General features: G+C 52.6%; 1 protein-coding gene across 2 annotated transcripts; it reads left to right on the top strand.

The window, feature by feature from the left end:
* Positions 1-4,607: 4,607 nt before the first annotated feature.
* On the top strand, positions 4,608-13,199 carry cysltr3 (cysteinyl leukotriene receptor 3). 2 transcript variants are annotated; one of them, XM_088628401.1, is made up of 3 exons: positions 4,608-6,632; positions 6,965-7,149; positions 11,881-13,199. In XM_088628401.1, the coding sequence occupies exons 2-3, from the start codon at positions 7,143-7,145 to the stop codon at positions 13,047-13,049; spliced, it is 1,176 nt and encodes a 391-aa protein (XP_088484527.1). In that variant the 5' UTR covers positions 4,608-6,632; positions 6,965-7,142; the 3' UTR covers positions 13,050-13,199. The 2 variants fall into 2 exon arrangements, with proteins under 2 accessions (XP_088484527.1, XP_088484528.1); XM_088628402.1 differs by lacking the exons at positions 4,608-6,632; positions 6,965-7,149 and adding an exon at positions 7,159-7,661.
* The last annotated feature ends 8,545 nt before the right edge of the window (positions 13,200-21,744 follow it).

Raw genomic sequence — 21,744 nt, 5'->3', positions numbered from 1 at the left:
GCTCCGGACGCCCCAGGTCTCTGAGGACTCGGCTGTCCCCCCTTTTTTTCTGAGCTGTGGGAAGCTGGGAAGCTGACGGGGTGAGTGTGCGTACAGCGTGGCAGTGAAGTGTCTGCTTCCTGTGTGGTGAAGACGGAGTTCACGCAGGGAACACGCTGTCAGGGACAGACAGTGGACAGCAGGGGACGCTTCATCACCAGTGCACACAGGGACTCTTACAGTCAGTTGTCCTGCGTGGGGAGGACTGGGCACTGTGGAGCAGATAGACTGGGTCCACACTCGGACAGGACCATAGGGAGCTCACTGCTATGGACAGAGTGGACACCAGGAAGCCCCTGACATGAACAGACAGTGGACACCAGGAGCACACTGCCATGGACAGGGGTATATGTGCATTGTGGGCACAGCTGGGGTTGTCAAGCCCCCCCAGTGTGTGTTCCCACTCCCAGGATCCTGTTGGTATGTGGTCTGGGTCTCACTGTTACACCAGTGAAAACAGCAGGCTGACGTGTCTAGCGGAGGAGATAAGCTGCTTGTCTTTTACTCGGAAAAACAGGCTGGTCCCTCTGTAGCGAGGTGATCCCTGCAGTTCGGCTCCTCGTCTCTTTCATCCTTCTGTCCATCTGCCCCTCCGTTCCTGGAACGCACCCGGATGCCTGACGGACTCATCCCAACCCTTTCCCCGGAGAGCTGCATATTCACTATGGAATGCCATGGGAATCTCTTTCCCAAGCGCTGAAAAAAACGGCGCCTTTTAACTTTTTTTTTTCCGTTCCTGCAAACGCATGGCCCAGGGATTCATCTTCTCCTCCCAGAGGTCCACACTCCTGGTGGTCGACTGCAACTCCAGTGGTTCCCAAGAGTGGACTGTCCATCCAGTGGGAAGCTGTCAAAGAGCTGGGATGGAATTCCGAGCCTGGGTGACGTGCCGAAGGGTTCAGCTCCCCATGAGGGAATAGTGGTTTTTCCAATTTCCAGGGAGCAGAGGCGGTCTTTCCCTGGAATTAGTGCTACGTGACATGGGAGAGTGTGGACGTGGGGACGGCACCAGGCACCGGCCCTTGCTCACCGGAGAGAGTAACCCCGGGCGTGATATTCTGCTGGCACAGCGGCGGGAGGCACGTAGGCCGCAGCTGACGTCTCCGCGGCCCAGACCAGGTGCTGGACAGGCCATGACCAGAATCCGCCCGGCGGTCACTGCAGACAGCGGTCAAGCCCAGTGCCCGTCCACAGGGAGGGTGACAGAGCTGCACCAGAGCCCTGGCCGTCGTCGTCACAGACCCACACGCCTGGCTTGTGCTGCAGTTACGCCTGGACAGAGCTAATCCAGAGGACCTGCAGTTCGGGACCCTGGCAGGTAAATCTTGCACGGCTGATGAGCGGTGCTTTGCTGTGTCACCTGTTTCAGGGGGCTCTGGGCGCTCCCTTCATCACAGACGAATTCTCAGCGGGCCGGCGACTGTGTGCTTGGACGAGAGCCGCATGTACAGGTGGAGGGGCTGCAGGATGTTGTTATCCCCACTGTTTGGGCCCGACTGGCCGAAATCACATGGGTGACGGTTCAAACCCGTGTTGTCGATGCGTCGCGGGTGGGCGTGAGCTCTGCTGCAGACTGATGCCCAGATGGAGGGGCAAATAGTATCCGTTTGTTCCTCCAGGGGTCTTGTGTGTGTACTGTTTGAGAGTTGGTGTTTGAGTCTCCTCGTTCCCAGGCTTGGTGTTGTACAGTCTGTGGGGGTGTGTAACTGTCAATGCAGCGTCTTAATCTGAGAATGTCTGTGCGCGGACAGTCACTCTTGACAGACGTCAAGGCGTCTCCACAATGTAAACAAAGACTAGAAGATAAAAATAGAATGAGAGTCTCCACTGGAAAACGGAGTGTATTCAATTCAACTTTATTGTCATTAAACTTACACAGGTGCATAGTATAATGAAAAGTGTTTCTCATTAGTCACTCAGGTGCAGTATATAAATAGGAAAGAAGATGAGACAATAGACAGTTACACAATAAGACAGTTACACAATAGCAATAATAGTAACATGTAATAACATAACATAAATAACATGTAATCAAGTAATCGAAAACTGTGCAAAATTCCGCAAACAGAGAAAATTTAACAGGACAAAAACAGTGCAAGGTAATTCTTGGAACAGTGCAAAAAAATAGTGTGGTTAAAAGTAGTATGGTTAATTAATATTAAATATTATTATGCCTGTTACAATTTTACTGGGCTATCTGGAATACAACATTTGTGTGAGAACGGCTGTGTTAGGGTGGCCTCCTTGTTGTGCTTGGTGTTGTGCAATCCATGTGTTTGTGTGTCAGATCCCAGTTTGAGAACTGCTGTTAAGGCGGCCTCCTCGTCATGCTTGGTGTTGTGCAATCTGTGTGCGTGTGTCAGATCCCTGTGTGTCAGCTGCTGTCAGTGCAGGCTCTTGTCCCTGTGCGGAACAGCTGGGCTCTGTTTGCTACAGTTCAGGTGTGACAGGTTTTGTCTCCCAGCTGTAACGATGCACAGAGCCTGTTCTGTGAAGATGAAATGTTTTCCTTGGGGGCAGCCAGGCCTTGTCATTATCATAGTGCATGTTGCATAAACTGAATTTACACAGGAGAGGAGATGAAGAATGCGGCACTGTTGCGGCGACACCCTAATGGAATGGTGGTTGTGTGTAAAAGCGAGTGGATGTACCTGTGTGAAGAGAGGAGACTTCGCTTCCCCGTGTCCGTGTCCAGTCATAATCACTGGCAAGCACACGTGCTGTGGTTGGGATTCCTCTACCACGTGCATGGGGAAAATGTTTTGAATGCACCTCTACAGATGAAGCCCCAGGTCCACGCTGTCTCCTCCCCCGCCTGCCCTGCGGGTTCTGGTGTTGACTCTCCAGAACCTCTGTCTCTCCACTTCTGGTGTCGATTCTGCAGAACCAGGTTCCTCACTTCTGCTGTCCGTTTCCCAAACATTATCCCTTTGGTTCCGGTGTCCACTCCCTGTCCACGCTGTCTCCCCGGGTTTTGGAGTCGGTTCTCCAGAAGCACTGCTTCCTCGGCTCTGGTGTCGGACGTCGGACAGTGCTGCCCTCGGCCAGCCGTGTGGACGGGCAGCAGCTGGCTCCGTGCACTGGGGGGGGGGGGGGAGAGAGTTTGCCATCAGGCAGCAGTGACCAGTCTCTTAGTAAGAGCTGCAGAGCCGGAACAGCACCCTGTGTGCTCAAAGCGCTGTCAACAGCACAGCTGCAGCAGGATGTTTTTTCTTAAAACAAGGACATAGAGCGGAGTCGGGTCAAAAAGGTGTAATCAAGCGAGAGAAGAGCAAATAAGGGGAACAATTTGTCTCTTTCGAGGGGATGGGGGGAGAGGGGGGGCAGTGCACTGTGAACAGTATGGGAGGAGGTGGCAGATTTGTCCTGTCAGGCCCTGAAGGGAGGATTGGAGACCCCTGCTCCAGCACGCCCCCACAGGGCTGGCTGCGCTATAGCAGGGGGGCCACGGCCCGGGCCTGGATCGCACCCCTGTCTCTGCTGCTTTGCTCGGCCCGAAGCGCAGGTTTCCAGTCCCGCCGAGATCTGAATGCCCTAACCAGCTGGTTCTTGGTTCAAGTGCTCCGCGTACACTGAGGGGCCTGGCCTGCAAGGGCTCAGTCTGGACAACATCGCTGGCTACGAGCTGCTCTCCGCCCCCACTTTTGGTATTTCCAGACAGACATCAACATAATTCCCCTGAATGCCTATATATAGAAAAACAGCTCTATTTGGACGATGGAAGAAAGGCTTGCTGTCTCTGTAAGGAGGCTGGCGAGCTGCATGTTATAGCGCATCACTGACACAGGTCTCCAGCCCTCTGACGCCTGTGGGAGGCCATGGTTAGAGAAACGCTGAGCAGCAATGGACAAGGCTCTGAACCATGGAGGGGCAGGTTGCAGGTTCAAATCCAATGTAAAGCACAGCTGCTGTACCCTCAAGCATCCAGGTACATGTCCAGCTGTGTAAAAGGGTACAAAAAAAGCATGTGACTTTGGATAAAGACAACAGTCAAATAAATGACCAAGAGCAAGACGAGGTGATGACAGAGTCAAAAGAGAGTATCTCTGACCCTGCCCATTTCTCCTCCTGAAGAGTATCTCTGACCCTGCCAGTTACTGAGCTGAGAGAGAGGCAGTGTGGTCAGTGGTTAGAGCTGAGAGAGAGAGGCAGTGTGGTCAGTGGTTAGAGCTGAGAGAGGCAGTGTGGTCAGTGTTTAGAGCTGAGAGAGAGGCAGTGTGGTCAGTGGTTAGAGCTGAGAGAGAGGCAGTGTGGTCAGTGGTTAGAGCTGAGAGAGAGGCAGTGTGGTCAGTGTTTAGAGCTGAGCGAGAGAGGCAGTGTGGTCAGTGGTTAGAGCTGAGAGAGGCAGTGTGGTCAGTGGTTAGAGCTGAGAGAGAGAGGCAGTGTGGTCAGTGGTTAGAGCTGAGAGAGAGGCAGTGTGGTCAGTGGTTAGAGCTGAGAGAGAGGCAGTGTGGTCAGTGTTTAGAGCTGAGCGAGAGAGGCAGTGTGGTCAGTGGTTAGAGCTGAGAGAGAGGCAGTGTGGTCAGTGTTTAGAGCTGAGCGAGAGAGGCAGTGTGGTCAGTGGTTAGAGCTGAGAGAGAGAGGCAGTGTGGTCAGTGGTTAGAGCTGAGAGAGAGGCAGTGTGGTCAGTGTTTAGAGCTGAGAGAGAGAGGCAGTGTGGTCAGTGGTTAGAGCTGAGAGAGAGGCAGTGTGGTCAGTGGTTAGAGCTGAGAGAGAGGCAGTGTGGTCAGTGGTTAGAGCTGAGAGAGAGAGGCAGTGTGGTCAGTGGTTAGAGCTGAGAGAGAGGCAGTGTGAGCCCTCTGTCCCTCATTCCTCTCTTTACCTAGCTCGGTATCTGTATGCTGTGCTCCTCGCATCCTAGCAGCTCTCACTCAAGATGTGAGTGATATCAGACTGAAGGTGTTTGCTCTCCTCTATGCTGTATGTTTAACTCTCCAACCTGGCAGAACCAGCTCAGCAGGGGGATGAGCAAGCAAGACTGAGCAAGTGAGAGGGAGTGACTGCAGAGAAGCTCTCACTAAGAGCAGAGGAATATTTGCATGGCTCTGTCAGCTGCACGGTGTGTTTAAATTACTGGCAAACTGCCTTTGGACACAACAGATAAGGCATTGTTCCCCTCTGGTCAGAAAAGAGCATATATGTAACTGTTCTACAGAAACACGCACACATGTGCAGCACTGCACTACAGCAAGACACACATAAAGGCAGAGTCTGCATTACACAAGCATACAACAGTGCACCACAATAACACTGTCATACAGCACTGCACTACAGTAATACTTACATATACTGTAGAACTCCCCTAAAAGTAACACTTACGATAAGATAAGATCACTTTATTGGCCATATACAATTTCTTGTATGAGGAATTGGTCATTTCGCATACCCCAGCTTCCTCTCCATGAGACACACAGGCACACAGACAGGGAGAGAGAAGCTGGAGGTCAGAGCGCAGGGTCAGCCATTTCTTCGGCACCTCTGGAGCAGTTGGGGTTAAGGGCCTTGCTCAGGGGCCCAATGGAGTAGGATTCCTCTACCAGCCACAGGATACGAACCGGCAACCTTCCAGCCACAGCCACCAGACTGCCACTGCACTCCAGTAGCACATACAGGCAGAGAGCTGCATTGCAATTACCCACACATACAACCCTACACTACAGTAACACTCACATACAGGACTGCACTACAGTGATACTTATATATATAGTGCGGAACTGCACTACAGTAACACCCAAATATACTGTAGTACTACAATACAGTAATGCACATACAGCACTGCACTACACTAACACTCACATATACTGTAGTACTGAACTACAGTAACAGTCACAAATACCGTAATACTACACTATAGCAAGACACACTCATGTTCAGTACTACACTACAGTAAGACACTCATGTACAGGTACTACACTACAGTGAGACACATTCATGGACTGTACTACAGTAAGACACACTCATGGACAGTACTACACTACAGTAAGACACACACCAGATCAGCAAGGTGCTGATTCCCAAAGGAGTGCCGTGAGGAAGGATCTGGTGTGCTCATGTACAGTAGGTGCGTGTTCAGTTTACTTGAACTTTGTGGAATAGTTCCAGTATTGTGGAAAACTTCTCCTTTTTTTGTTTGTTAACGAAACCAAGGTGAATGTGAATAAAAACCGTTTATTTTTTAAACCTGGCGAAGTTTATTGAGGAGTCTACACGGCCACGGTCAGCCTTTCTAACGGTGGAATCACTACTGCTACTACTGCATTGATCAGAAACCGTCTCCTGAGGAGAACGGAACGATAACGGAGAGAAGGAAGGATTGCTCTGGAGGTAACAGATGTTATGCACGTTCGTTAACGGACACTGATGAGTACAGTTAGCAGGAACATCGATGCTACGTACGTATCTGCCTTACGTAACGATAACGTTAATGAACATTGAAGTTAAAGTCCGAAGGGTGCATCATCTTGCCCGCTGGAATGTGAGTCTGCCCTTATCGCCAGATCTCATCCAGCCCGACAGGGGCAGCCGAAAGGACTTCCTGTTGTGTACGCACTCAGCGGGAGATCTTATCGCACAGAGGACACGGCTTTTCATCTGTGAGTTTCTTCTATTTACTGTGTTTTCATCACTTGGCTTTCCTGTGCTTTTACTGTGCTGTAACCCTGATTTCACCGGGCTTTAGTGTACTTTTACCCTTATTTTACTGTGCTTTTACACTGATTCCCCTGGGCTTTACTGTGCTGTAACCCCGATTTTACCATGACTTTCCACTGATTTTACTGTACTTCTACCTTGAATTTACGGTCCTTTTACCCCGATTCCCCTTGGCTTTACTGTGCTTTAACCCTGCTTTTACTGTGCTTATTGCCCTGGCTGCCCTGGACTTTACCGCACTTTCCCCTCATTTTCACCGTGCTTTGCTACACAGAGGGAGGGAGAGAAACTGGGCTCCGAGAGCCGGAGGGAGGGAGAAGGACGCTCCACGCTCTCGTCTCAGACTGTTTATCTCCCTCGCTGTCGGTGGGCAGAAAGCGAATTTCCTTGGCGGTGCGGGAAGAGAGCACTGCACCTACACGACCGATGTGGCTCCGGGACCATGAAGGTTGATGACAGGTGAGAGGACTTTCGTCTGTCACCTGTTCGCGCCCGGCTCGGGGAGTGTGCGTGGCGGAGTTTCCGATCTCTGTTTCGCGAGGTCGTGTCAGGTCCCACCTGTTTGTAGGCACGCTGATACGGGACCGGTGACCGAATCGCCGAGTTAGTTCAGACTGCGAGCCTGCGCGACTCGTCTGTCCTGTTTTGATAACAGTTAAAAGATAATCATTAACATTTAGTGAAGTCTTACCATCCTGGTCTTCTCTGAAGCAGGAGGCGCACCGATACTGTCCAGTCGATGGAGAAAAAGTGTTTTTTTTTCTTTGGGAGTCCGATAGCCGCAGCGTTGGTGTTGTCTTCTTGACAAATACGGTTGTTGTTGTTTTTTTTTTTTGCTGTTGTTGAGTTTTTGACAAATACTCCTCGGCGCCGACGTCTCCGCGGGCGCGCAAAAGGTTCCGTCGACCACCAGCGGCGAGAGAATGGCGGAGTTTCGCGAGTCAGACCGCGTCAAAACTACGTGATCACGGGTAATCTTCGCGGTTTTTAATACTTTATGTAACAGAACGTGTCCTGTCGGGGCTGCGGGCACCGAGCGGCAGGTTATTTCTCTTGGAAAAAAAGCGTGTCGTTGAGAGAGCTTGCTCGTCAACTGGTGGTGTTTTCATGGGGGGGGGGGGCGATGTTCGTGTCTGAGCTCCCAACCTGTGCGGTCTCTTTATTTTCAATTCAAGGTGCTTTATTAGCATGACCGACGGGCACAATCAGTGTTGCCAAAGCAAGAAAAAATAATAAAATTAACACGAAACAAAAGTAAAATAAAATCTACAGACATATTACAGACATTTACAACAAAGACATATCATAAAATATTTACATATATTGTAAACATATTGAGCGTTATTGGGAGACAGACTCACTGTTCATCCAGGTGGATGCTGCACATTGGTGGTGGTGGAGGGGAGTCCCCATTACCTGTAAAGCGCTTTGAGTGGAGTGTCCAGAAAAGCGCTATATAAGTGTAAGCAATTATTATTATTATTATTACTGTTCCTCAGGCTGTGACAGGAGGCCACATACTGGGCTGCCAGTTCAACTGTTCCCTCCTCCCTCTCCTAGTAGGATTGGGACCCGTTGTGATTCTGGCAGGTGTGGGAACTCTGGGATTAGATTTCTGAATTTAGGGAAGAATGTTTCTCTAATCCCAGAGTATCTGTCACAGTGCAGTAGGAAGTGCACCTCTGTCTCTATTTCTCCTCACTGGCAGTGGGAGCACAGCCTGTCCTCTCTGGGCAGCCAGGTCTGCCTGTGTCAAGGCTGTGGCCACTGAGCCTGTCCTCTCTGGGCAGCCAGGTCTGCCTGTGTCGCCCAATTTCTATGGCCAGGTTGTGGTCACTGAGCCTGTACTTCGTCAGGGTCTGTTTCTTTTCGCTGTTAATTACGTTGGTTAAATATTCAGCTAGTGTGTATTGTCTGTTTAGGGTTCTGTAGCATTCCAGTTTATGTTGTGTTTGTGTGTGTGTGTCCCAGTGTGTGAGATATTGCTGTTTGCTCGGTGCTGTGATGTGGTTGAGTCTGGGTTGTGGTTCTCTAGCAGTGCTGTCCTGAGGCTGGCTGGTGTCGGTGTCTGAGGTCAGTGAGCCTCAGGACCCGCTGGGTCAGGGGGCTCTGTATTTCTGTTTTGGAAGCTCCGCTGCCGCCGAATCGTTGCGCTGGAAGACGGACCCAGACAGGCGGCCGTTCGATAAGATTATTGTTGTTTGTTCATGGTGTTGATCTTAACAGGGTGTATTGTGTCCATTTCTGTTGGCCCAGCTGTGTGTGTTCACAACTGTGTTTGCGCGTCCGTCATTGCGCCTGGCGCTTGGTTGTATAGAAACCGCGCACCGCCCGGTGTGCCGATTTCGTCCTTGAGGGTTTTATCAGGGCAGTGAAAAAACTGCCTGTTTGACTGTCTAACGGCGCTGTCGACGGCCCAAATGGAAGCTGTATGTACAGATCGCTTCCTCCTCCTCCTCATTTCCCTGCCAGGGCCGGATTTGCATGCGCGAGCGTCCCTCGCGCGCGCCGATACACAGGGCCCATTGTCGTGTGTCCTCGAGCGCACGGGTCGCCGCCATCTGCAGGTGAGCGACCTCGCGCGGCTGCGGCTCCGCTGTTCCGCCTACCCTCCCTCCTCCCTGCTTTGTGCTGAACGTTTGCATAATTTATTACCACCCTTACCAGCTGCTTTCAGTTTTATGGGAGACGCTCCCTGGAGAAGCCGCGGGCGGCCTGTTGGCCCAGCGATGTGGGGTGGTGGTGGGGATTTCTCTGCAATGGGGCCCAGCTCTTGCAACTGTTTGCCCCCCCCGAAGGTCACGACCGACCGGGTCTGGGGACTGTGGGGTCACTCCCCCCCTCCCTCCTGGGGCTCTGCTTCTAAATGTGTGGCCGCTGTGATTTTTAAAGTGTTGTTGCACGTGGCTGATCTTTTTATGTTCTTCTCCTTCCCCCCCGTTGTTTCTGTTTCTCTCTTCTTCTTTCTGGGATCTCCTTTCCTCTCTACACCTCCCCCTTCCTTCCATCTCCCTTACCCCCTCCTCCTTCTCCCCACCCCTCCCTTCTCCCTCCTCTCCACCCCTCCATTCTCCCTCTTCACCATCTATCTCCACCCCTCCCTTCTCCCTCCCTCCACCATCTATCTCCACCCCTCCCTTCTCCCTCCCCAACCATCTATCTCCACCCCTCCCTTCTCCCTCCTCTCCACCATCTATCTCCACCCCTCCCTTCTCCCTCCTCTCCACCATCTATCTCCACCCCTCCCTTCTCCCTCCCCTCCACCATCTATCTCCACCCCTCCCTTCTCCCTCCCCAACCATCTATCTCCACCCCTCCCTTCTCCCTCCTCTCCACCATCTATCTCCACCCCTCCCTTCTCCCTCCCTCCACCATCTATCTCCACCCCTCCCTTCTCCCTCCCCTCCACCATCTATCTCCACCCCTCCCTTCTCCCTCCCCTCCACCATCTATCTCCACCCCTCCCTTCTCCCTCCTCTCCACCATCTATCTCCACCCCTCCCTTCTCCCTTCCCTCCACCATCTATCTCCACCCCTCCCTTCTCCCTCCTCTCCACCATCTATCTCCACCCCTCCCTTCTCCCTCCTCTCCACCATCTATCTCCACCCCTCCCTTCTCCCTCCTCTCCACCATCTATCTCCACCCCTCCCTTCTCCCTCCTCTCCACCATCTATCTCCACCCCTCCCTTCTCCCTCATCTCCACCCCTCCCTTCTCCCTCCTCTCCACCATCTATCTCCACCCCTCCCTTCTCCCTCCTCTCCACCCCTCCCTTCTCCCTCCTCTCCACCCCTCCCTTCTCCCTCCTCTCCACCATCTATCTCCACCCCTCCCTTCTCCCTCCTCTCCACCCCTCCCTTCTCCCTCCTCTCCACCATCTATCTCCACCCCTCCCTTCTCCCTCCTCTCCACCATCTATCTCCACCCCTCCCTTCTCCCTCCTCTCCACCCCTCCCTTCTCCCTCCCCTCCACCATCTATCTCCACCCCTCCCTTCTCCCTCCTCTCCACCATCTATCTCCACCCCTCCCTTCTCCCTCCTCTCCACCATCTATCTCCACCCCTCCCTTCTCCCTCCTCTCCACCATCTATCTCCACCCCTCCCTTCTCCCTCCTCTCCACCCCTCCCTTCTCCCTCCTCTCCACCATCTATCTCCACCCCTCCCTTCTCCCTCCTCTCCACCCCTCCCTTCTCCCTCCTCTCCACCATCTATCTCCACCCCTCCCTTCTCCCTCCTCTCCACCATCTATCTCCACCCCTCCCTTCTCCCTCCTCTCCACCATCTATCTCCACCCCTCCCTTCTCCCTCCCTCCACCATCTATCTCCACCCCTCCCTTCTCCCTCCTCTCCACCCCTCCCTTCTCCCTCCTCTCCACCATCTATCTCCACCCCTCCCTTCTCCCTCCTCTCCACCATCTATCTCCACCCCTCCCTTCTCCCTCCTCTCCACCCCTCCCTTCTCCCTCCTCTCCACCATCTATCTCCACCCCTCCCTTCTCCCTCCTCTCCACCATCTATCTCCACCCCTCCCTTCTCCCTCCTCTCCACCCCTCCCTTCTCCCTCCTCTCCACCATCTATCTCCACCCCTCCCTTCTCCCTCCTCTCCACCATCTATCTCCACCCCTCCCTTCTCCCTCCTCTCCACCATCTATCTCCACCCCTCCCTTCTCCCTCCCTCCACCATCTATCTCCACCCCTCCCTTCTCCCTCCTCTCCACCCCTCCCTTCTCCCTCCTCTCCACCATCTATCTCCACCCCTCCCTTCTCCCTCCTCTCCACCATCTATCTCCACCCCTCCCTTCTCCCTCCTCTCCACCCCTCCCTTCTCCCTCCTCTCCACCATCTATCTCCACCCCTCCCTTCTCCCTCCTCTCCACCCCTCCCTTCTCCCTCCTCTCCACCATCTATCTCCACCCCTCCCTTCTCCCTCCCTCCACCATCTATCTCCACCCCTCCCTTCTCCCTCCTCTCCACCATCTATCTCCACCCCTCCCTTCTCCCTCCCTCCACCATCTATCTCCACCCCTCCCTTCTCCCTCCTCTCCACCATCTATCTCCACCCCTCCCTTCTCCCTCCTCTCCACCATCTATCTCCACCCCTCCCTTCTCCCTGCCCCTCCACTTTGATCTCCTCTTTGATCTCCTTCATCCCTCTTTGTCTTTCCCCTCCTTCCCACTCCCCCCCTAGCTCCCTGGCTCCCAGAGTATCCCCCCTCCCTGCCTGCCGTCTCCCCTGCCCCCTCGACCCCTGACCTGGGCAATGCCACGGCGATGAACCTGTCGGCGCCGGCGGGGCCCTGCGGGGGGAACCAGACGTGCGGCAACAACGACCGCTTCAAGTTCCTGTCGTACACCGTGACCTACAGCCTGGTGTTCCCCGTGGGGCTGCTGAGCAACATGGCGGCCCTGTACGTCTTCCTGCGCCTGACCCCCAAGAAGTCGGCCAACACCGTCTTCATGATCAACCTGGCCCTGTCGGACGTGGGCTTCTCCCTGACCCTGCCCCTGCGCCTCGTCTACTACCTGCGGGACGGCGACTGGCCCTTCCCGGACTGGCTGTGCCGCCTCTGCGTCTTCTCCTTCTACGTCAACCTCTACACCAGCGTGCTCTTCCTCACCGTGCTCAGCGTCCTGCGCTACGTGGCCGTGCTGCACCCCATGAGGAACCGGGTCTTCCTGTCCGCGCGGCGGGCGGCCGGGGCCTGCGTGGGCATCTGGGCCTTCGTGGCCCTCTCCTCCACCCACTTCCTCTTCGCCGGGACCTACCAGTGCGGCGGCAAGACGCGGTGCTTCGAGCCGCGCGGCAGCCGGTCCTGGCACCGCATCCTGGCCATGAACTACGTGGCGCTGGTGGCGGGCTTCCTGCTGCCCTTCCTCACCATCCTGGGCTGCTACGGGCTGATCCTGCGCCAGCTGCTGTGGGCCGGGGCCAAGCTGCGGCGCAGCCGGCGCCGGAGCCGCCGGCGCTCCGTGCAGCTCATCTCCATCATCATGAGCACCTTCCTGTGCTGCTTCCTGCCCTACCACGTCCTGCGCACCGTGCACCTGCACCACCGCGTGGGCCAGCGGCCCGACCACCCCGAGGACTGCGCGCTCACCGAGCTGCTGCAGAAGGTGCTGGTGGTCACGCTCTGCCTGGCCGCCTGCAACAGCTGCTTCAACCCCCTGCTCTACTACTTCGCCGGGGAGTCCTTCCGCACGGCCGCCCGCCGCGGCTCCGCCCGCCGCTCCCGCGGCTCCTTCCCGTCGCACAGCTACCTGCCGGCGGGCCGCCACGCGCGCTCGGGCTCGCTGCCGGGCAGCCAGAAGGGCCCGCTGCCCAGCAACTCTGTGGTCTTGGACTGCACGGAACTGTGACGGGACACCCCAGCACTGCGCCTCGTACCCCAGCACAGGACAGGACACCCCAGCACTGCGCCTCGTACCCCAGCACTGCTCCTCGTACCCCAGCACTGCGCCTCGTACCCCATCACAGGACAGGGCACCCCAGCACTGCGCCTCGTACCCCAGCACAGGACAGGGCACCCCAGCACTGCGCCTCGTACCCCAGCACTGCGCCTCGTACCCCAGCACAGGACAGGACACCCCAGCACTGCGCCTCGTACCCCAGCACAGGACAGGACACCCCAGCACTGCGCCTCGTACCCCAGCACAGGACAGGACACCCCAGCACTGCTCCTCGTACCCCAGCACAGGACAGGATACCCCAGCACTGCGCCTCGTACCCCAGCAAAGGACAGGACACCCCAGCACTGCGCCTCGTACCCCAGGACTGCGCCTCGTACCCCAGCACAGGACATGACACCCCAGCACTGCGCCTCGTACCCCAGCACAGGACAAGACACCCCAGCACTTCTCCTCGTACCCCAGCACAGGACAGGATACCCCAGCACTGCGCCTCGTACCCCAGCACAGGACAGGACACCCCAGCACTGCGCCTCGTACCCCGGCACTGTACTGGACACCCCAGCACTGCACCTCGTACCCCAGCACTGCACAGGACACCCCAGCACTGCGCCTCGTACCCCAGTACAGCACAGGAGACCCCAGCACTGCACCTCGTACCCCAGCACAGGACATGACACCCCAGCACTGCACCTCGTACCCCAGCACAGGACAGGACACCCCAGCACTGCTCCTCGTACCCCAGCACAGGACAGGACACCCCAGCACTGCGCCTCGTACCCCAGCACAGGACAGGGCACCCCAGCACTGCGCCTCGTACCCCAGCACAGGACAGGACACCCCAGCACTGCGCCTCGTACCCCAGCACTGCACTGGACACCCCAGCACAGCATCTCATACGCCAGCACAGAGATCTTTATTCAATCGCCTGAAACGGAGCATAGCAGAGAGTCGGGGTTCCCCCTAGTACTCGGCAAACCTCCTCGCTCGACTAGTGACACTTCTCCCTTTATGCTGTACGTGTAGCCGAGTCTTATCAAACAAACACACAAGGCACAAGACAGTCACTGAAGACTGTCAAACATAAACAAACGGGATAAGAACATTCCAGTTTGCATCCTGCAGTCTGTTTTTATGTACTGCACACGGGGCGGGAGAAATCACAGGCTTCGGTTGCAGAAAAGCAGCTGTTTTAAGCGCGAACAGCAAACCTCTCCCTTCCCAAGAGTCCCTGTCCCTCAGTCTTCCACAGGTACGTCTGTGATGAACCCTGCACAGCACCAAGCGCCCCGGCACGGCCCGGCCCTCAGGAGAGCTCACCGGCACTGCTCCAACACGGCATCTGTGTGCCCGCGCTGCGCTGTGCGTGCTCTGTACGATGCCCACCCTCATCCTCCCTGGACACCCGGAGGTAAACCTTCCCACGTGCCCAAGCCCACCGCGAGCCGGCCGCGGCCGGGTTTCTGACAGCCAGGCTCCCGTTGCGCTGCAGTTGGACTCCAGGCCAGGCTTTGCCACCCGCCCGGAGGAGGAAGGTCACCTGATCACCGCCGAGCCCCGATCGGTCAGATCGAACCCGCCTCCCGTACGGAAGTGCAGTGACTGGGAGCCGCTGTTTCGGTCCTGGGCCCTCCTGTGTGGAGATTCAAGCAGTGTGTGTGTGTGTGTGCGCGCAGTGTGTCGGTGCGTGTGGGCCCTGTACGCACCCTGCAGTGGAGCTCCTGTCTGCGGCTCCGGGCTCTGCTCTGCTGGACGTGACCCGCGGGGCCACTGCCTCTCGCGTCAGGGCAGGAGGTCGGCCCTCGGCTCTCCCGCGCTGTCTGGGACCCGAGCTGCGCGGCTGACTGCCGGTGTGTGGAGTGATGAAGACTCTCCACGATGAGGGACTGTTTGCACCTGTTCCGTCAGAAGGGCTTGGAGCAGGTGCTCACAGAGCTTGTAGCGTGTGTATTTATTACTTTTATATATGACTCGTTATATTTTTAAAGAATCTTGTGTCTATGCTAGATGTATAATATATACCTGTGACATACCATATCACCTCGCTCTGCACATTGCATAACTGTTTCTCTCTGTCCAGGACTCCCATCTCCTCCTCTCTCTTCTACTGCTCCTCTCTCTCCTGTTCCCTTCCCCTCTCTCCTGTTCCTCCTGCTCCATCTCCTCCTCTCTTCCTCCTACTGCTCCTCTCTCTCCTGTTCCCCTCCTCTCTCTCCTTTCCTGCTGCTCCATCTCCTCCTCTCTCCTGTCTCCTCTCCTCCTCTTCTCCCCTCCATCTACAACTCCTCTCTCTCGTTGAACGGGAGCCAAATGAATCCACAACCATTAGAACATCAGAAGCATCTTAATCTTCTGAAATGAGAAAAATAAAGCCGTGAAATTTTCTTCCAGTGCTGCACCCGGTTCTCTGTCTTTTCTGATGTATCAATTCACATATCTAGCAAGACGTGTGTCTTTCAGACCCCTTAAAGACCCAATCAAAATCATGAGCCAGAGGACACAAGCTGGAAGAATGTGGACATGCATACAAACGTCTGTACACAAACGGTGGTGGGGGTATGGAACATCCCGCCATGTTGTTGAAGCCGGTACCCTGGCTTCTTTCAGGAAATGACTGGATGAGACCCAGAGATCAGTTAGCTCCTAACTACTAAATGTGTCAGATGCACCGAATGACCTTTCGTTTGTAAGCCTTCTTGTGTCCTTAGGGGTCCTCGCAAAACCACAAAAAAAGAAGATAATTGTTGACAAGAGGAAACACGTTCCTTCAAAGATTTAAAAACACTAAACAAAATTCTCAATGGACAGCTGTGCTTCCTGGAAAGAACATTCAACTTAAACCCCACCCATCCCTGAAGGATGTTATAATTTGTGATAATTGGGCCAGGGCAAAAACACGGCATTTCTTTCCCAAAACACAGCACGTAAACCACAGCCGTCCCCAGTTTCCGCTTCCGGGCTTCCCGAGACGGCAGGCGCGCACGCAGTGAAGAAGGCGCGAGACCCGGGCGTTGCACCCGCTCGGTCTCCTTCGCGCGGCGGCTCCTGCCCACTCAGGCCCGCGGAGTACAGGGTTTCTCAATACAAACCACACAATGGCCGGTGTTCGGGATGTGTGTGTTTTTTTTCTGTCAGACGTGGAAAAGACGAGCCTTGACGGTTCATCATACGTTGGCGGCCCTTCATTTAAAAAATGGCGCAGTAATTCTGGGAGTGAGGACCGAGACCGTGTCGCTGACGAGGTGGAGTCTTCAGGGCGCCCACGAGCACGCGAAAGAAACAAACAGGAACTCGGGTGGGGAGATTTTTCTATTGCGCAGCGAGGGGATTATTCCCTCCCCCCCACACACGTTTATTTCACGTCAAATAATACAAACAAAAGAGAAAGGGCATCCAAAAATTGGATCAAGAAAAATAAAACAGAACGGTACGCTGCCAGAGCTCATTACACACCAGATCGCAATGAGATTTTTACACGCATCAGCTGTTTCTCATTTATTTTTCGGGTTTTTAATGCTGTTCAAGTCATATTAAATTTCCATCTTATAAGCATTAAAGGAGAGAGTAGCATGAGACCATTTTGAACAATATATCTACCGGGTACACATTTGGTATAAATGTTAATGTCCCATAGAACTTCTTTAAAAATATAACATAATTTCAAACTCCTTGAATCTAACATTCACATTTAAAGGCTTACAGATACAGTTCTGCAAGCTTATGCTTCGTCTATGCAGATCAATAGATCTGGCCCAGGTTTGGCGTCTTGCTCATGTTAATAATCGGTTTGAAGTTCAGTCGCGTCAGCCTTCCAGTCCTGGCCCAGGGCGCATGGAGTCCATCCAGTCGATCCCAGAATGGTTTAATGGCAGTGGCTTCATTAGGAAAAGTAAATGGGATTTAAGTGAATTCAGTCTGTAAAACATGTAGGACTGTGTCCCTCCCCACCACCAGGGTCAGGCACCACTGATCTATGGCAGTCGTGATCACTCGTGTTGTAGTTCAGTTCAGTTCAAGGTGCTTTATTAGCATGACCGATAGGTACAATCAGTGTTGCCAAAGCAAATAAAAATAATAAAATTAACATAGAACAAAACAAAAAATAGAAGTAAAATAAAATCTACAGACATGTTACAGACATTTACAACAAAGACATATTATAAAATATTGACATATACTGTAGCCGGCTGGAGCATTATTGGGAGACGGACTCACTGTTCCTCAGGCTGTGACAGGAGATCACATACTGGGCTGCCAGATCAACTGAGTTCCCTCCTCCCTTTCCCAGTAGGATTGGGACCTGTAGTGGTTTTGGCAGGTGTGGGAACTCTGGGATTAGATTTCTGAATTTCGGGAAGAATGTTTCTCTAATCCCAGAGTATCTGTCACAGTGCAGTAGGAAGTGCACCTCTGTCTCTATTTCTCCCCGCTGGCAGTGGGAGCACAGCCTGTCTTCTCTGGGCAGCCAGGTCTGCCTGTGTCGCCCAGTTTCTATGGCCAGGTTGTGGTCACTGAGCCTGTACTTCCTCAGGGTCTGTTTCTGTTTGTTATTTTTTATTTTGGTCAAATATTCAGCTAGTGTGTATTGTCTGTTTAAGGTTCTGTAGCATTCCAGTTTATGTTGTGTTTGTGTGTGTGTCCCAGTGTGTGAGATATTGCTGTTTGATCTGTGCTGTGATGTGGTTGAGTCTGGGTTGTGGTGCTCTAGCAGTGCTGTCCTGAGGCTGGTTAGTGTTGGTGTGGCTCAGGTCGGTGAGCCTCAGGACCAGCTGGCTCAGGGGGCTCTGTTTTGGGCTCAGCTCTTGGCTCAGCAGGGCTTTGTGGTGGTAGGAATTTTGGTCACTGTTTTTTAGGTGTAGCCAATACTTTAATATTCTTTTCTGTATGTTTATCAATAGTGGGTACTGGCCTAATTCGGCCCTGCACCCGTTGTTAGGAGTTTTTCTCTGCACACGGAGGATGATTCTACAGATCTCCATGTGCAGAGTTTCTGTGGGGTGTTTGTCCCATTGGGTGTAATCCTGGTCTGTGAAGGGACCCCAAACTTCACTGCCGTATAGGGCAATGGGTTGGATTACACTTTCAAATATTTGGAGCCAAATTCTTGTTGGTGGGTTGATGTTGAAGAGCCTCCTTCTTATTGCGTAGAAAGCCCTGAGTGCCTTCTCCCTCAGTGCCTTCACTGCCAGGTCAAAACTCCCGGAAGAGCTGATGGTGAGACCGAGATATGTGTAGCTGGATGTGTGCTCCAATGTGTTGTTGTTCAGTGTGAATTTGTACCTGTTTCCCTGAGGTCTAGCTTTCTTCTGGAAAACCATAACTCTGGTCTTGTCCAGATTGACTGTCAGTGCCCAGGTCTGACAGTACTGCTCCAGCAGTGCCAGGTTCTGCTGCAGCCCTTGTTCTGTGGGCGACAGCAGGACCAGGTCATCTGCGTAGAGCAGGAACTTGATTTCTGTGTCGTGTAGTGTAAGACCAGGAGCTGCAGACTGCTCCAACATTCCTGCTAATTCATTGATATAGATATTGAACAGTGTTGGGCTCAGGCTGAAGCCCTGTCAAACCCCGCGGCCTTGGGTGAAGAATTTAGTCCTTTTGTTTCCAATTTTCACTGCACATTTGCTCTCTGAATACATTGATTTAATTATGTCGTACACTTTGCCCCCTATGCCACTTTGGAGTAGTTTATAAAACAATCTCTCATGCCAAATCGAGTCAAATGCTTTTTTGAAATCGACAAAGCAGGCAAAAATTTTTCCTTTGTGTTTTTGGTGGACGTGTTTGTCTATCAGTGTGTGTAGGGTGTAAATGTGATCAGATGTGCGGTGATCTGGCAAGAAGCCAATCTGACTTTTACTCAGGACATTGTGTTCGGTAAGGAAGGCCAGTATTCGTGTATTTAGGATACTGCAGAATACCTTCCCCAGGTTACTGTTCACACAGATGCCCCGGTAGTTGTTGGGATCGAGTTTATCTCCACTCTTATAGATGGGCGTGATCAGTCCTTGGTTCCAGGCCTCGGGGAAACATCCGGCTGTCATGATGAGATTGAGGAGTTTGAGCAGGGTTTGTTGCAACTTTGGGCTGCTGTGTCTCAGCATCTCATTTATGACTCCATCATGGCCACAGGCTTTGCGTGGTCTGAGGGCCTGGAGTTTGTCCAGTAGCTCCTGCTCAGTGATTGGGGAGTCTAAGGGGTTTTGGTTGTCTTTGATAGCCAATTCCAAAATTTTGAGTTTTTCATAAATGGTGTTTTGGTCTGATTGATTTGTATTTGGGAGCTTTTCATAGAGATTTTCAAAGTATGTTTGCAAGATTGTTCCATTTTGGATGGCCAATTCTTCTGGTTTTGATTTGTTTAAGTTGTTCCACTTCTCCCAGAAACAATTCTGATTTAGTGACTCCTCAATTTCTGCAAGTTGTTTGTCTATGTGTTTCTTTTCTTTTTCAGCGTGTGTTGTATCTGTCCCCTTTAATCATTTGTCGTAGCTTTGTGTGTCTTGGTTGCGGAGAGCGCAAATGCCGCGATTCAATCGTAATGAAGGTGTTGCCGGTCGCGTCTACAATGGCGCCATCTAGTGGCCCTCCCTGCACGGCGTGCGAACACTTGTCCGAATCCGGATCCGGTCCGCGCGCGGACGGCGGAGAGTTTGTTGACTCCTGCACAGCCCGCAGCACGCGGTCTCTATCTCCTCCTTCATTTTTCAGATTTTGAGTTTCAAAGAAGATTAAACAACATTGAGGTGCTCATCTTCGTGGGTCACGACTGGAAACTTCAATGTACACTCCTGTAGAACGTCGTCATGGTCTGTATTACTGTTGAAATACATTGATTCTTATGGAGAAATATATCGCAATTAACGTCCACCTAGGAATATTTATGTCCTCTCGTCCCTATAACCCGTATTTCCACAGTTTCTTGATGGAATTTATTCCCTGCTTAACGTCGCCATTAAGGATGGTAAACGAGGTTAATGTAAATTATGTTTGTGTGTCCTGTATTCGGATTCATTGCACAAACATTTTTGAGGATGTAGGCAGCAATTGAGGCTTAATAGTGGGGAAAAATCTTGTTAAATGAAAGGTCTCTGCCTGTACTTTCACATTTCAGTTAGTTTAAGAAGCCTAGCTTGTACCAATTTGGAGATGTTTTTGAAAATGTGTGGTATTGAAACCCCTGTGTTGTAATATACTGGATACCCACGTTTGAAGGTGCAGGAGACCATTAAGTCTTCAAGCTTTAATTTAAGAAGGGGTATTCAATCAAAGATCTCAGTGTTTCATTTCAAATTCATTTAGTTTGGGAGCATAAGGAGTCATGACTGCACCGTTCTGGAGAACTTCACATTCACACTCACCCCCATCAGATCTGTATGATGATCAGATCAGTAGATAATAAAAGGAAATGCAGTCCAACTCATCTCTAATTTAACTGTATAATTGTTAAAACGGTAGATAATGTAAAAAAAAACTTAGTGCATGTCACATGAAGATTAACTATCACTCCATATGTATCACATATACATCATAACATTCCATCATCACCATCTGCAGGTAATATGAATACAGGCAGTCCAACTCATCTGTGACATCACAATTACGGGCTCCGCATAAAGGAATGAGGTGGAGCATCTTACAAGATGGTGCCTTGAATGTCATCAAGACAGAAGAACTCCGTCCTTCGGATGAGACCTAAAACCGAGGTCCTGACTCTCTGTGGTCATTAAAAATCCTAGGGAGTTTCACGAAAAGAGTAGGGGTGTAACCCCGGTGTCCTGGCCAAATTTCCCATTGGCCCTTACCAATCATGGCCTCCTAATAATCCCCATCTATGAATTGGCTTCATTACTCTGCTCTCCTCCCCACTGATAGCTGATGTGTGGTGAGCATTCTGGCGCATTATGGCTGCCGTCGCATCATCCAGGTGGGGCTGCACATTGGTGGTGGTGGAGGGGATCCCCATTACCTGTAAAGCGCTTTGAGTGGAATGTCCAGAAAAGCGCTATGTAAGTGTAAGCAATTATTATTATTATAACTCATTGTGGACTTCAGGAGACCCAGAGGGAGTCACGCCCCGATCAGTATCGATGACACAGCAGTGGAAGCTGTCAGGTGCTTCAGGTTCCTCGGTCTGCAGATCTCCACCGACTTGGCATGGTCTCACAACACTGTAGCCAGGCTGAAAAAAGACACAACACCTTGAAGAAATGCAGTATGGGGAAGCAGCCCCTCGTGATCTTTTACCACAACACCGTACAAAGTGTCCTCACTAGTGCCATCACTGTGTTGTAGAGCAATACTACCATACATGATAGAGATGCACGACAAAGGCCAGAGGCAACGGCACAGAGGACTACAGTCTCCCATTTACCATCACTCGGTAAGGTCTGCACCATCCGATTTCACAATAAAGCCCACACCATCATTCATGATCCCAACCATCCCGGCCACAAACTGTTCTCCCCCCTGCGCTCTGACAAGCGGTTCTGCACCATTAAAGCACGGACCACCTGCCTTAAGACCAGCTTCTCCCTTAGGTGAGTGTTTGGCTCAGTCAAGGGACCACTGGTCCTTGACGTCCCGCGTACAGATTCCAGGCCCTGAAGATCTTCCCTCAGCTGACATTCCTGTCACAGACCCGGCTCTT

The sequence above is a fragment of the Lepisosteus platostomus genome, chromosome 4 (genome assembly GCF_059453375.1).
Source record: "Lepisosteus platostomus isolate fLepPlt1 chromosome 4, fLepPlt1.hap1, whole genome shotgun sequence".
Classification (NCBI taxonomy): domain Eukaryota; kingdom Metazoa; phylum Chordata; class Actinopteri; order Semionotiformes; family Lepisosteidae; genus Lepisosteus; species Lepisosteus platostomus.
The sequence above is the reverse complement of the archived record's forward strand: the minus strand, read 5'-3'. Positions and strand labels throughout refer to the sequence as shown.